Here is a 16,923-nt window from a genome sequence, read left to right as displayed (position 1 = left end):
AATAAAAAAAGACAAAGCAGACAAACTAAGACTAGACTGCACTAGTGGATTTATTATCTAGGCTATTGGTATGAGCCTTCTTTAGCATATTTTGACAATTCTGCTTCACAAGATATAGCAGAGATAAGTGCTGCCCTTTTGATTTTACCTGTTTCCTCACTATCCTCTGGTACAAAAAGTTCTTCACAGTTTTGATAAAAAGTTGTGATCCTAGTACCATCAGCATGATCTACTACTCTGTTGCCATCCAGCTTCTCAACAATTATCACTTCATCATCTCGTACAGTCATAACCTGAAAGAATGAAGGAATACTCATTTATATTAGCTCTGTGATATTGTAACAGCAACAACAGTAAAACAAGGCATTATGTACTGAATCTCTGAAGACTACCGCAACTTGATCTACCAGAGACCGAGGATGGGCATTTTCTTCAAAATCTAAAGCTTTTGTATTAGTAGCAGTGTAATAACACAACCTGTAGAATATATGTTCAAAGAACAAATACTACAAATTATACAATGGCAGCCCTGTCTCTTAGCTTAGTAGACAGTGCTATAATAACAAAAAAATAGTAATACCGTTCCATCAGCTGGGTCAGTTGCCTGATAGATTAAGACTGGTTTCAGATCCATTCTCTTTCCTCCCTCCGTGCCCACTTGAATGCCTGATGGAGTAGTTGTTATCCAGGTTCCTGCCAGGTTCTCCTTAGGTTGCTCAGAATTAACCAGACCCTGTACAGTATTTTCAAAGAACTCGTCCTTGTTTGGGTATGATATACTGTTTCTGTCACTGTCTTTCCCTGCAGAAACAAAAATTTCTGTATCAGACTTGGTATTCTCTAAAGCAAAAGGCAAAATCGAGAAAGTAAAGAGTTTCTGTGAGTATTGGTTTTGACAGAATTGAAAGAACTATTTATCAGGCTGGAGGACAATTACAAGTGCTTGCACTAATTAGTGCCCTTGCACTAATCATATTTAATGTGTTCACTAATGACACAGAAAAAATAAACAGCATGCTAATGACATCTGATTATGGTAAGACTTTGGAAGGGACTATCAATGCAGAAGAAAAACTGAATGGATAATAGAAAAAAGGCAGCCAAAACTGCTCCACGAGCTTGAAGATTGAAGTAATACGATGATACAGCCTATTAGAATGAAATTTAATGCAAAAATGAATAGAAATAATTTATGCTTCAGACAAGTTTCCAACAGTAGAAGAAAAGACAGACCTGGAGGTATCATCCATACAGAATGAATACAAGTTACCAGTGTGAAAATATGGTGACAAAAAGGCAAACACAATGCTATGGTGTATCAGAAGAAAAGGATGGCGATTCAATTGTGAAAGGGAATTGAGATCTTATTAAGAATTTGATAGAGAACTCTGGTCTCCCATATTCAAGAAAAGGAGCTTAGACTAAAAGTATACGAAAGACAACAGCATAGTTCAGAGAGAAGCCTAAAAGGCTTACTGCATATACATCGGGGGGGGGGGGGGGGGGGGGGGAGGAAAAAAAGGCCAGAGAAGGCTGAAACTTTTCACTATAAATTTGTCAAGACTATGTCAGTGGAGAGAAAAAGTTGGGGAGGGGGGAAAGTGATCATAAATAAAGGATAAGGAATGAAGCATATACACTGGCCACAGATACTGAGACTGAAAATTAGAAGCTGGTTTGTCAGGAAGTTCTCAAATATCCTTCCACTTATCCTAAGGAATATCCTCAGAACAAAGACTGGACTCAGAAGTCTCTTTTTGAGAGACTTTTCTCTTTGGCAGCAATTTTTAGTCACATACATCCATTAAATTATACGTTAATATTATGACAAGTCCTAATTATTCTTCGGACTAAGGAGCACTGACAGTGGTCTCGGACTACACTCTGAGGTATGAAGTAAACTTTTATTTGGTTCCTTCTCAGCCAAACACAGTAACGTGAGAATGGTTATATTGGGACAGACCACAAGTCCACACAACTAATTAATAATGACCAATAGTAGGTGCCTTGGAATACACACAATGAGAAAGAAAAATACAGTGAGTCCTTTGCGAAAGAAGCATTTCTCAATACCAAGACTAAAAACTGTGTAACACATAAGTAAGGATTTGATACTAGTGTAGCTACAAGGATTTCTTTTAAAATACTTTGTGTTGAATCGCTCTGCTACTGATGCAGTTCTTACCCATCCAGTCCTAGCATGTTAGAGGAAAAATAAAACTGGAGTAGGAGAGAAATGATTTGATATGAAGGTAACAAATTAGTAGTGTGCAGCAGCTGAGTACAGATAAAATTGCATTTTCACACTAGCAGAATTTTCAGAGTAAAGAAATATGCCCTTTGTTAAGTATCATCAGCCCTGCTAACTTTAAATGTGTCCAAAACACTGGAAATGTTACCTTTCTTAGTGCTGGTCTCAGGTGAAGGCTCCGATTCTGGTAACAGTTGCATGTTATCTTGAATTATAGGTGGTGGTAGGACAGGGCCAGAATCAGGACTCCTACTCACTGTGCCATCAGCAAACAGAATCTACAGCAATCAAGGACATACTAGAGGTTAAAAATCACTTCAACTACCAATAGAAAGTCTCAAAAGAATGTGTTGCAAATGCAGTAGTCAGTAGAATATTGTGGGTGTTGGGGGGGTGGTGGTAGGAGGAAAGCAGAAGACTTTCAGAATGAATATAACAAATAAAAAAGCTATCAACAAAAGAAAGGACTGCTAATTGCTGTAGTTGACGTATATAATTAATGGGGACTCTATTTAGTAACAAATAGGCGTTATAAAAGTAAACAGTAAAGATTATTCTTTGACTATTTAAGTGGTCAAAGGTTGATGATTTTTTTTTTTCATTGCAGTGGTAATGCATTTGTATCACCATATTGATCTGTATTCAGGTATTCCACATGTCTAGGATTGCTGTTAATTTTTTAGCTATCAAGACAACTAACAAAAAAGTCATGGTTATTTATCTTATTATACCTGGTTTCTGAGATCTATTGTCCATTACACTCAACTCTTAACATGCATGTTCCCTGTGTGGCAGGGAACAATCATCCCTGAATTCATTTACAGTACAGATATTCTAGGGAAAAGATGGGACAATGTGGAAAACAAATGGACAACATATAGAAACTTCTCAAGAGTTACAGTTACTGTAAGGTAATTAACAATTTATTCTTTTTTGAATGCTTATCTATATGCAATATATTCTTGATGAGTCACAAACATTGAGTTAATATAAAGAAGGATGCACTTATAATGTGCTTATACAAAGACTACGGTACAATCACGGTAGGCACATTAAGATCTATATTCTTCTGTCAGGAAAAAGTATGTTGAGAATATATAGACATAGAGCCGCTAGCTCCTTTGCATATTTCTGAAATGGATAAGTTTCTCAGAAATCCTGGCTAAATAGTTTAAGATCTAATGTAATGAATGAATGTAAAGAACTTGTACTAGGAGTTGTGGTCCACTTAGAAGAAAAACTTGAGGAAATAAGGAATTATTTTGGCAGTTTCTGAGTCAAAACAGATGACTCCTCTTTTCACCTGTTTGCGAACTACACATACAGTCTTACACTTTAAAAAGACAGTTGCTTGTAGATTGATTACAGTATCTGCAAAGTTGGTATCTAGCCTATAGCACCTAAAAGGAACCAGAACTCCAGACAACCTAAATATGTGTAAACAAAGAAGGTACTTAGGAATACAAAGTCTTTTTGATGAAAATTTAGGATACCTAAAGATGTCTGCGGGATTGAAGAACAATTCAAGTCCTTTCTGGATCCCATATGTCTGTTCAGATGACTGAAAAAATATATAGATGCTTTTCTGTTGCCAAAAATACCCAAAGCCCAGCTAATCCACACTTCAGGTGTTTATGTCCAGGAATGCAGTTCTCAAAACCACATTCAGCTATTTCCTAAATCCCAAATTGCCTAAAATCTTCACATGCCTAAAGTTTTCATCATTTAAACTCCTTATGTGCCTTAAGTTCTGATTCTGAACAAAGCCAAGAGCATTTTAGTCTTGACATGGCCACATAACTCAGTGGTTCGTTAACTCCATCTACAAACTGGACACTTCTCTATCTCAGTTGACAAGCACAAGTTCAAGGGTAATCACACATGCAGGCTGCTTTCAATGAATTCTACTAAACATACCTGGGTAGATCCATCCATCATGTACTTTATGACAGTTCCTTGACTGGTGATGACTCTTGACACCTCTTGTTCTGTTTGCCTTGCCACAGAGGTATAGAGATGAGAGTTCTTTACCTTTTGGGGATAACTCTGTCTAACCAAAATATCCAGAGTAGGCTGCTTGGCCTGTTCTCTTTTGGTGTCTTCATGCTTTATTTCACCTTCTGTAACCTCATGTTTCTTCTCTCCACTTTCCATAACCTCTTCCTCCTTTGCTTTATTTGCTTTGGCCTCACCTTTCTCAAACTCCTCTTCCTTGGCTTCATTTGTTTTGGCCTCACTCTTTTTTACCACCTCTTTCTTAGCTTCAGCCGCAGTGGCTTCACCTTTCAAATCTGAAAACAAATTCTTAATTAATTAATACTGTGTAGCACACATTCAAACAGTGTTAAACCCCCAGCATCATGGTGTCCGTAAGAGGTATACAAATTTAGGTGAGTAAGGCTAACCCTCCCTGGCTTCCTCTGTAACCTGCAGAGTAAGGGACAGACTGTTTTTCAGAGAACAATTCAAAGCAGTCATCTACTTAGAAACTCTGCATCCTCCTGTGGAGGTGTCTGTCTTTCTAAATGAAAATAAGGGAAATTTGAAGATGGATTTATTATGGATGCTGAATTTTTGGAAGACTGACATTAGGTGAGAGGAGTTTTCTAACTACCCACAAAGGCGAAAAAAGTTACTGAGTTTCACCGAGTTTGTGTAAGAACTGAAGTTAGATATTTTGTCTACTTAAACAAATAAGGTTTTTAGATTAAATTATGGCAGAGTGTTGAGTGTGCTAATGAGTATAATTGCAGTAGTTGTATCAAGAGACTACATGCGTGTGTCCGTAATTGCTCTGTTCACCTCAACTATTCAATATTTCAGCTTAAGCTCCTTGCCAAACTACGTATGTTTGAAAACCCTCTGCATCCTCTTTACTTCATACCAGATTGATCACAGCACATTTACACTAAACTGGCAAAATCTGCCAAATTGGCTGCATCTGCAGGGGCATTACTAGCAGAGACAGAGATGTGATCATCCCACTCAGTGCTTGTCAGGCCACGCTTGGGAGTACTGTGTCCAGTTCTGGTTCCAACAATTCAGGAAAAATGCAGACAGACTGGAGAGGGTCCAAAGGTGGGCTACAGAGATGATCAAAGGGCTGGAGAACCTGTCCTGTGAGGAAAGACTGAAGGAGTTAGGTCTCTTCTCCCTGGAGAAGGCTCAGGGGGGACCTCATCACAGTATTCCAGTAGTTAAAGGGTGGCTACAGAGAAAACAGAGGCTCTCTCTTCACAAGGAGCCACCTGGAGAAGACAAGGGACAATGGGTACAAGTTACACCGGGAGAAGTTTCATTTCCATATAAGAAAGAAATTTTTTTCAGTGAGAACAATAATTTGCTGGAACCACCTCTGCAGGGGCATGGTAGAGACCCCATTGCTGGAGGTTTTCAAGATGCAATTGGACAGGGTGCTGGATAATCTCATCTAGGCTCCCTTTCCCACAAAAGATTGGACCAGATGATCTTTCTAGGTCCCTTCCAACCTGGGCTGTTCAATAATTCTATGATTTTGAAATGAAAAGGAGAGAGATGTCCAAGAAGAAAAATGAGGGAAGCTTTTACTAGCAATTCAGGTCTATGTGGCCAAAAAAATAAATCAAGACATTCCTCTCTCACATGATTATAAATTTGTGCTGGATCCTTGTGTACCATGCTATATTTATTAATGCTATTTGATACAAATTTCTGTTTATTTCAATTAATTTATATATACTGGCCTTACCACTTGGCTGGTTTCTAAGGGATATGTTGTTTCATCAGTTGCCAGGATGACAAATAATTCTGCTGGTTTTTATAGGATGTGTTGGAATTACCGCTAGCATGTACTTGATGTGTGTGATAAATCTGGTTTATTCCTGGATGTGGGCACCTCTGCAGCTGTGCTGACCTATTGTCACATACTCAGTATCTCCAGTACAGCCTGGGCTGGACAGATTTGTTGTACATAGGTATTAACTGAAATCTGTGGGTGGCTCTTTTTAAAACTGACCTGATGACAACAACAAAATTCACATTTGTCTACTTCAAAACCTAATGGCATGACTACAAAATGCTGAGATTTACAGTATGCAAAGATGAACCTCATGCTGGTTTTCAAAAACACTGGGAAACGGAATCATTGCAGAAGGATACATCAGGCACAGAAACTTTTAAGTATCTATATAACCCATAACAATAAGGGCAGAAAGGTTTATGATGACAATTTTCTCTATACGTACTGGATGGCATAAACCAAAGGACTTACGTGAAATAATTCCTGTCTGAAACTGATCATATCTTTTAGAAAGGCAACAAAACCTGATTGTAAAATATCCAGTAGCAGAGAGTCCATCACAGTGTGGGTTAGTTTTGCTAATCATTCTTACCATTAAAAAAATGAGTATAACTTAAATATTTTCATTTTCAAGCCCTGAAATCTGTAATACTTTTGTATACTGTGTTTACAAGCTATCACCAAAATTCTGTTTTCTTGTACTTCCAGACTGGCACCAGTCACACCTTTGACCTGTATTTTGGTAACTAAATTGAGTTCTCTGCTGACATGAGCTCACTATAAGATACGTCTTTCAATGCTTTAATCATTCCTGTCACTCTTCCCTGAATCATTCAAAATATGAACATCTTGTCTTGTGGATTTAATAACAATACATACGATTCCAAAGGAGGTGCACGTACCGGTAACATAACAATCTTCCTGTTGTCACTCAAGATTCCTCGATATATATGCATTTATGAATGGAATTTACTAATTTTTCTTTAGTATTCCAATATAGATGCATATTCAACTGATTATCCAACATGACTCCCAAGTGCTTTTTAAGGGTTGCTGCTTCCCCGCCCCCAATCTGTTACGTCCAACAACTTGCAATTCTAGATTTTACTTTTTTTTTTTAATTAAAAGGCATTATTTATGTTGCAAATACTATTAAATAGACATTATGACAGACTTAGCAATCTGAGACATTAAAAAAATTCATATTGTTACATCTAAACACACCACAGCAGAAATAATTTTCTTCTGTAATTTTAACTTCTTTTAAATTCCTTACTTTCCAGTGGCTCAGAAAACTAACCTCCAGAACTTTCACCAAGGAAAGTTAATACTAGTCCATTGGGACAGGAAACATTCAAACTTGGGAAAGCACGAGCATTTGACATCACTTGTGTTTGGGAAGCTGATTCTTCCATTTCCATCTACAAAACAAAATGTGAATTAGTTTTATTCCACATTTTAAAAGAATACAGAAAAAAATTAGATTACAGATGTCGGTTGTAACAAGACATTTGAAAAAAAAAAAGTGCTTTCTACTACTCATTTTTAACATTTGAGAGTTTATGGATTCTGAAGTGGAAACATTAGCTTATTTTCTTTGACTACACTATCTTCTTTCACTCCTCTTTGTTAACCCTTGAAGAACAACCCTTCCTAACCATTCATTTTGCTGAGTCATTATGCTATCTTGCACACAGTGTCAAGATGAGATGACAATAAACGGATAATGTGAAGCAGAGGAGCATGAAATAATTCTTGAAGTTGCACATCAGTTATTTTACCTATAACCATTAAAAGAATACAAAAGATAAGTAGAGCAGTCTGCTGCAAATGCAGCACTGACTTGAGAAGGGGACAGGGAGGAATGTTTGGGAGTCATGACCCGTAATCCTCTTTGCACTGCTCTGTAGTGGAAACTGTTTTGATGACTAGAAAAGATGAGGTTGACCTAAGGAATGTCAAAAGACCCTGGAACATTTGGAAAAAATACAGCAATGGACCCTTTGATGTCATTCCCCCCCTCCCCCCCCAAATTATGTGACAATGAACTACACTATGCCTGTAGTCACAAGGTGAATACAGTTTTGGGTTGCAGACAGAGGTAACAGAGAGAACTTGTCCTGGTATTACCCCATATTCTTGATTTTTAGGAATAGAAATATAGGGAAAAATTGGCAGATGTTTTGCCACCCGTTTTTCATCATAAAGTAAGCTGTACATTTTATGGTTACATTGGGTAATTAAGGCTACTCTCAATACCCTAAGATCGCAGTCACAGGATCACAGGGTAGAAGTCACAGAATAGGGCAGAAGGAACCCTCAGTTGTCATCTACTTATCCCTAATGGTAAAAAATATAATCAAGTATACCAATACCATTAGAGAAAACTGTTAATGTAACCAATTCTAAAAATTTCCAGGGCTGGAGGTTTCCTGGCAAACTATTCCAGTGCTTTACCTTGATTAACCTTACTGACATTCTCCTATCGGTTAGCCTGAATCTCTCTTGCAGAAAATTAGTTTACTTCTAATTATTTCTTCTGATTATATGGGATAGCATAAGAGATGATGGTGTTCCTTTAGCTCTTTACAGAAGGGTATTCTGTCTCTCAACTCTAGATCACACCAATCCAAACCAAGTCTTTCTCCACAGGTCAAGTTTCCTAGACCTCTGATCCTTCTCGGTGCTTTCCTTAAAACTCACCAGTGCAGCCCATATTTTTCTTGCAGTGCAGTACCCATAACTGGACACAATACTTCAAACGAGGCCCTACCAGCCCTGAACGGAAAATAACTTCACAGATTTAGCAGGCTATACTCCTCTTTATTCACTTCAAAGTCGTCTTTGCCCTTCTCACAGCAAGATGGCATCGTTGACTTATGTATAGCTTGTGATCCATTGCAACTCAGACCTTTCTCTGTAGAACTGCTATTGACAGAACTGTTACCCATTCTGTAGATATATATTGATTATTTATATTTATATGTAACTGTAGAACCTAGCACTTATTCTTACTGAATTGCATCCCATTTTACAGACCATGTCCATGTCAATTTGTCAAGTTTGTTTTGGATTGTAATCCTGTCCTCCAAAATACTTGCAGACTCACACAGCTGGGTGCTGCATGCACTAATATGGATATTCTCTATCTGAAGACATTCTAAACCAAATAGTAAAAAGCTCTCTGGAAGAAGAGGAGGAACTTAGATGTCCTCCTGACAGAATTTTAATGGTAGGAGTATTTGTTTGTATAGGCTTCATTTGTGCCACACAACTGCTGTATGTTATGCTGAGTGCTGTTTGGCAACTCCCTACACCACTTTCTGTGCTCATGCTCTTTAAATACCTAACTAAACTTGCTGAAATTAGGTCAGCAGGACTTTCTGTGGGTATGGACAGAACCCCTGTTGAAACAAGAGCCACAGCACTACTTCATCCACTAGGTACTACAGAAGCAGCATAGGTACATCATGTTTAGAGAGTCTTCCAAGGCTATTTTTACAACTCTCAAGTATGTGTTCGTTCTTGTCCTTTCTTATTACTCTCTCCTCTCAGTTGCTTCGTAATGGAAGCTATCTCCTGTTTCTAATAAACCTGCAGTGCATTTAATCCTCCATTTCCATATTGCCCAATCTACCTCTTTGAACAGTTCAGCCCAGCTCTGTCAAAAGAATTATGATCTCCATTCAACCTCCCTTGCCAAGGGAGCTGAGAAGATAACTCACAAGCCTCTGGTGAGGGCACAGAAAGAGTGATTTTGAGAGAAGTGGCCAAAAGTAACCAGAGTAGAGAAAAAAATGGTTTTCCAAGACATAGTTCTGAAAAAGAAACGTTCAGATCTTTAGACCAGAAGGTGGTGAACCTTTTTCAGAGCAGTGCCCTAGAAAATGATAGCAAGAATTGAAGTAGAGTTTCATGAAATGCCTCTGGAATTGGAAGCCACCACAGTTGGATGAACTACTATTAATTTTCCACAGAGAAATTCTGAGGAACAGGACAAAAGAGAAAACAGTGCAGGAAAAGATGGCAGACCTGGTGCCACTCATGTTCTTTACATATCACCCACCAGCTTATGAAGAAGCAGAACATAAGAGGGAGAAGAACCAGCAGTTCTTTCTTCATCATTTCAGCCATACTTGATTAAAGACGGAACCAAGTAGGAGGAAAATTAAAACACACTACTATATGCTTCAAATAATTTTGCAGTTAGTCTGGAAAGATATTAAGAGCCACATTTAACAAGCACATTATCTAGAAATGCTACTTTTTTTGTAACTTGATCAGGTTAAAAAGGATAGCTTTTTATCATAACTGTCATTAAAGAATTATCCCAGACAGTGTATTTTAGAGCATCAGTGTTACACGAAACTGTTTATGGACCTCACTGCTTTGTGTTCTGATTATGCCTACATTCAGAAGACTGTCCTTTCCTAAACTGAAGGTGGTAACTAAATTGGTTCTCAGCACTATTCATGTTCATTTCTGTCCTTCTCTCAGAGTTTGTTTTGTATTTTAATTGTGTCCATTTCCGGGACACTGCTGGTTGGAGAAAACAGTGTCAAAAAAGAAAAGAGGTTAAATCATCTCAAATAGAAAACTCTTGCATCCTCTTCCACCACCGTGCTAATATTGCCTCCCATACTTCTTTGAGAACTTTTCATCTAACTCATACTCTGGCTGATCTGTGAGATCCCTGGACCAAACAAACCTCCTGTGGTTGCCTACAGTATTCTGCCAATAGTTCGCTAATGACCTGAAATAATCTAGGCTAGTCATTTTGCAGAGGGGAACTGTGACCCATTCCTGAACTGATATGGCCTCCCCCACTCATGTTTTAATGCCAAAAAGCTTCTCATAGAGCTCTCTGGAAGGTGTTCAAGATTAAATGCTGTGCATTTCTGAGGCACATGATCCTGTAATTCCTGTATTACTCTGCGCTAAGTATTCCACGATAGAAATTCAGAATCTGCTTTTGAAATGTCATCCATCCTTTCCAAAGACTTGTCCTGTGATAGAAGTACTTCAGTTACAGGCAAAAGTCACTTCCTCAAGTTGCTGGTCCCTGGCCCGTGATCAGCTGGAAAGACCAAACTGCAGAGCAAGCTTTTGCAAAACTGTCTCCACTAATTTACCGGTTGGTTAGACCTCCCAATACAGATTTTGGAAAGCACAGAAAAGTTCTCCTACTTGGGTTAAACTAAAAATTAATTTCTAGAGTAGTTCTAGTCACTGAGATATTAATAACATAACTGGTGTAACCGTAAAGCCAAAATTGACAAAAGTATGTGGACCATGGAAGACACACTGCTCTACATCATGGAGTTATAAAGGCTACCTTCATTAGCGGCTGCCAGTATATACCTCTGAGAACAACTAGAAGAGTAAAACATATCCTTAGAAGCACCATAAATTGTTAGGAATTTGTAAAGGCACAGCTCAAAGCCCTCTGAGAAGAATATATGCTTCTGTTACATAAGTTTATATATTTGAGCTTTTTGTTTGTTTCTTTTCTGTCTTCATTGGATAATGTCTATTCTCTCACCTTTCCTTCTTCTTGCTTTACTGGGTCATCAGATGGTGGAGGGCCTATTTTGCCATGGCTTGCTTTTGTAGATGACAGAGATTTTCCTGATTTTTGTTTGACGAACTTCTCTTTTTTTCCTGAAGCTGATGTAACAGGAGAAATTATGGTTGGAATATGAACAGAAGGGACATCCAGAATTCTTGCTAAGACAGGATCTGGTTTATCATCTAAAGAAGGGAAAAGCAATATTTTAAATGCAATTAAGTTTCATAAATGTAGATGACCACATTTTATTTTTTAACAAGATTTTGTACACTAAATTTTACCTTTGAAATAATAACCTCAGTGTGGAAGTTTATTATTTCACATAGAGGGACTGAATATATGAAATTATTTAGAAAATCTTTCCATAGACTGACTACTCATCAGCCTAAAAGGCATCTTGAAACTATTGTTTCCCACAAGTCGTCACATGCCTCTTCAAAATAGAAAATACATTTTTTTTTAAAATTCTCTTTTACCTCCAGAATACTTAGATAGGTAGACACATTTTGAGTCTAGTATCTAGGAAATGATCACTGCTGTTATGCTTTATCATGGGCTGATCCAGCATGAACCAACTCCAGCAGTTTTGCACTACATAACTCTATTTTGCTGTAATGATTCAGAAAGATTCTGATGATCTAGACTTGCTAAGACTCTCCCAATTCTCAAAGGCCAAGCATTAGGGCAGCCTGTTAAGCATGTTGACAGGAAGTAGTCAAGTTGCCTTCCAAAACAGTTTCTTCAAAATAAAATTAATACAAACTAAGATTTCCTGTAAAACATTTTTGTTTCAATGAACTGACACTTCTCTTTAGTCAGAAAAACCCAGCCGGCTCTAACCTTAACACTTTTTTGAAAGATTTTTTTTTTTAATCATCTTTTCTTGCTTGACAGCAGCCTAAGTCCTAAACTTACAACTCATGAAATCACACCTTGTTTCCCATCCAGACAATTTAAGAAATTGAGTTCTTGTTTGTTTTGGAGAACTCATTACCTCAGATGGAGCAACTTACTGTCCACATCTTAACCATACCCATGTAGATGAGAACTGAAAACACCAGTGAGAAAAACATGATCATTTCAGAAACCATCTTTTGAAAAATTTTTAAAAATAAATAAAGCAAGCTTGATATGCTTAGTAGTTTCTGTGAAGTATGAAGTTTAATGACAAGTCAGTCATTTGAAGAACGTCTTTAGGAAGACTTCCAAAAATCCTTATTTTGTTTTGGTAAAATTAGGTTTTAATTCTGCTTCTTCCAATGAACAATATTATTTAATGGGAAAATTGATACATCAGGCAAAGAAAAGTTAAATAACTCATTGACGAATTGCAAGCCAGATCACACTCAGACGAAGAAGGAAAGAAATGAATCTGGAAGCATGCTAATAGAACCATTCTGGTGTGAGATCATAGCATTTTCTGTAATGTAGGTGAAGTGTTAGTATATTTTTGGCTGAAAAAGATAAAAGGTAGGCCTAAGTGCTACTATGTCCGCTGTTTCCAGAAAGGTTTTGGCATAGATGGTTTTAGCTCTGCAGATAAGGAAATGCAGAGGCCACCTTCAAGTTCTAAACTACTAGAAAGGCTGCCTGCATGTTCATTTGCCTTACAGATGATTCTGGATTTATGGCAACTGCGAAGATGACCGAAAATTTAAGACTCTGTGGCTAGAAGAAACTATTAGATCATCTAGTGATAAAGTCCTATTGAGGAGTCCATGGATAACAAGCCTTCGATCTCAGTTTTTGTCTTGGTGCCAGCATGAGGGAAACACACAGATATCTGAATATATCCATGACCTTTAGCCTGAAAGGGAAATTTAGGTCCCCACAAAGATTTTTGAAATCCTCATTTTCATTAGCTGATGCATGCCTGATGCATGAGAACGTGATGCTTTGTTAGCTGGCTCTGCTTTCATGTACTGAAGTTTGTGCTGCATGGCTTTTACAGATTATTAGAAGTCTGAGAAAAGGGGAAAAAAATCTGTTTTATTTGTAATATGCTAGAGAGAAATTCTCAGCTAATTATATAAAATAGGAAAGGTTAAAATTCTCCATGGGGTCCATTCTGATACGCATTGATTAGACAGCAGGGCCATGAAATAAACAAGTCGAAGTATCCATCTCCAGGTGGATGGTGAGAAGAAACAGCTGACTAATAAACTTTGACAGAGCTCGGGCTCCACGGGGAAGGAGGACAGCCAAAAAGAAGGCAACTGTCCAATAAAACCATTAGTGAATGTAATCTGTCTTGTCAGGTGAGTATAAATACCCACGTGAACACTACAAACTGGGTATAAGCAAGATCTTATATATAGTGAGGGGACCTATCCTTCACAGCTACCCATGCTCTGAAGTGCAGCATGCTCAGTTTCAGATGACACTACTTTCTAGAGTGCTGAATCTGGGAATAGAAGCTGTTATAGGCTCTTGACCTCTAACAAAATTTCACCTACCCCTTTACGCTGGTTCCCCTGAAAAATGAGAACATAGTGTCTGAGGGTAACAATGAAAGAGTAGATTGTTGAGACTGAGGGAAAGCATCTTCAGAAATCTTGAGAGAGATGGGAAATTCCAGAGGACTGTCAGATTAAGGAAGGTTTCCTTCCTCCTGCACACACAGGCAGATTTCTAGCACTTGGAGTTATACTCTCATAATTTTGTCAAGGCACAAAGAGCAAGTGCAAAGGTTCTGTAATACCCAGAGGTGAAAGCCCCATGGGTGCTCAAGTAGTGCCAGATTCACAAAGAGATGAGGAGCTTACTTCTAAGTCTGGCTGTAAGGTGTAGGCATAAGCAAGTCTGAAATTAGATTTTGGTCATGCTAGAGAAAACAAATAATATTTCAAAATTTAAACAAATATTAACATTTAACCAAGAAATAAAAAAGATGCATAAAGCTGGCAAACACCCTGATGCCTTTATTTCATCTTAGCTTCCCTAAAAGGAAGATGGAAGAGAAAAAATGAGAAAAACAATAAGAGAAATGAGAATTAGAGAGGTTCCAGAAAGTTATTTCAGTAATGCAGGGAAAACGAGTAATGTGCACCCAATTTAACCGAACAGCGGAGAGAAAATGCGGATTACATGGCATACCATTCCACGTTAGGGATACATGGCATATGAGAATAGTCTAAGCCAGAATATTTCTCATCAGAATTTTTCTGAGCCCTTAGGATACAAACACCCACAAGGGGAATTAGACATAAGCAAGTGATTGTAGAAAAACTGCAAACAACCAAAGAATGCCAGTCAGCAGCACTGCACTAAAGCTCAACATGGCAAGGATTATTCTAATGTAGAATAGGGTGCTTACAGTAGATGTGAAAAAGCCTGAACGCCAGAGCTGACATGTAGGTGTTTAATTAGACATGTCTCTCTCTTATGCCAAAACACAAGTTTTCACAGTCCACTACATTGTGAGTGCTCTCTAAGCCCGTGTTTAAGAAGGCCTTTTTTAGTAATTAATTTGTAAAATGTATTTGAATAATTAAAACTGAGCGTATAGTTGAATGGTTTACCACAGTCCACACAAAGATGCATTCAATTAAATGTTTTCATATTTTAAGAGCTGAAAAATGCTGGGTTTATTTTCTGATCAGAGGAGGGTTTCACTTTTATCCGTATGATGGTTTCAGTGGCCTTTCAAATGTAATGGAAACAAAAAGCTCTTGGTAAAAGCAGACGCTATTTTCACTGTGGTTTTGTGAAGCAATTGCTTCCAGTTGGTGAATGTGTTTATTGAAAGGCTGAGAGAAATCCCTCATTATGGCTGCACAACTGTAACCTAAAGTCCAATTCCTAACGTAAAATGAAAGTTCCATAATCACCTATATAAGTTTACAAAAATATTATTTCTTGGAAAACCAAGAAGACTCCTCAGCAAATCACATTTTCCTTGGCTCAAATTAATTGGCTGATTTTGCTGGGCTACTTAATAACAATACTTGCAAGTTTCTCCCTGCACTGCTCTGTTTTCACAGCAAGTAAAAAAGCATGGAGACCTCCCTCCATTTTGAAATTTGAATCACAGAATATTCTTGACAATGTAATCTCATCTCAAGCCTTGCTGAAAATACCCCACCGTGTAGTAACAGCTGCTGAGAAAGGCAGAATTGCATGCAAGAAATTATTGGGTTAAGTAGTATATGAAGTTAAAAAAAAAAAAAAAAAAAAAAGGAATTCCCCCTATGGTTCTCAAATATCCTCTTTTATTTGCTTACTTTACCTGCTGTCTTCCCTGTAGGTCCATAATAGCTCAGGGACAGCTGGATTCCATTTTCCAAGGTGGCTGAAAAAGATCCAAACTTGCTCACAGCTTTCTTTTGATTTTTCAATTTTCCTTTAAAAAAAAATTTGAATGAATTTTAAAGATAGGAACATATACGAGAACCACCTGAACAGCAAACCAATGACTGGTGAGAACAGTGGCACCTCAGTGTGGATGACTAACCTGTAAAATAGATTAATACAGGACTGGGAAAACTTTATCATTCCATTCACAGGGTAGTTATAATAGTCACTTTTGTGGAACGTAGCTGTGATTTTTCATCTAGAAATTGCATTCTAATGTCTAATGAGATAGGTGTGTAAAAACAGGTTTAATAGCAACAACTAGTGAAAAGTCTTTGTGAATTTAAACAGCAAAAGAACCTAGTTCTGGAGTTAAGGACCCTTGTTTCTGTTCCCTACTTGGCTGAACTGCTCACTCCTATCATGTGTGGCCTATGCACTAATAAAGTCACTGTCTCTCAGCTACTGTCAAAGGGACCATACCCCGAGGTGAAAGTAAAAGAAAGGAGAAAAAGTTGAGAAATTAGATCCAAAGATATGTCTGGCGCTTGTGAAAGTGGATCAGGAGACAAGCTCACTTCGAGGTGCAGGACAAGATGTCATGTGATGAGTATGTCATCCTTGAAAACCACAGGAACTATGCAAGGCAACATCTCCAAAACAGTGACACTGGATACTACCTTGCATCTAATACAACTCCTACTGCCTTAAACATTCTGCTGGTTAGAGGAAATCCTTGGGATTTCCAGTATGGGGAACAGCTTCTTAAAACTATGAGGAGCAGCACAGAAGACTAGAAAAGAAGGTTAAGACAGGCACCCAACACCCAGCCATCTCCCAGGTCTTTCATCAGCAAGGCACACATTTGAGACCTTGTCTCCTCCTATTTACTGTCTGTCATTGCAATGTTCATTGGTGACTACTACGTGCAGGATGCTGTTTTGCCATTTTGACTGCATTAAGAGCTTACCATCGTATCATTCATTCACTGCCAAGTGGATTGATTCTTCTCTTCCCTACTGCTTTTCTATA

The 16,923-nt window shown here is 38.0% G+C and overlaps 1 protein-coding gene across 1 annotated transcript in view; it reads right to left on the bottom strand.

The window, feature by feature from the left end:
• SPAG17 (sperm associated antigen 17) overlaps window positions 1-16,923 on the bottom strand; it is a 103,300-nt gene that overhangs the window by 31,837 nt on the left and 54,540 nt on the right. Inside the window, exons 23-29 of the mRNA XM_049824475.1 lie at window positions 15,827-15,940; window positions 11,572-11,780; window positions 7,330-7,450; window positions 4,169-4,542; window positions 2,400-2,529; window positions 581-801; window positions 149-293 (exon numbers count right to left, since the gene is read on the bottom strand). Coding sequence (XP_049680432.1) covers window positions 149-293; window positions 581-801; window positions 2,400-2,529; window positions 4,169-4,542; window positions 7,330-7,450; window positions 11,572-11,780; window positions 15,827-15,940 — 1,314 coding nt within the window. The remainder of the gene's footprint in view (window positions 1-148; window positions 294-580; window positions 802-2,399; window positions 2,530-4,168; window positions 4,543-7,329; window positions 7,451-11,571; window positions 11,781-15,826; window positions 15,941-16,923) is intronic.

Source organism: Accipiter gentilis, chromosome 21 (assembly GCF_929443795.1).
Source record: "Accipiter gentilis chromosome 21, bAccGen1.1, whole genome shotgun sequence".
NCBI classification, from domain to species: Eukaryota; Metazoa; Chordata; class Aves; order Accipitriformes; family Accipitridae; genus Astur; species Astur gentilis.
Note: the sequence above shows the minus strand (reverse complement) of the source record. Positions and strands in the feature narration are given on the sequence as shown.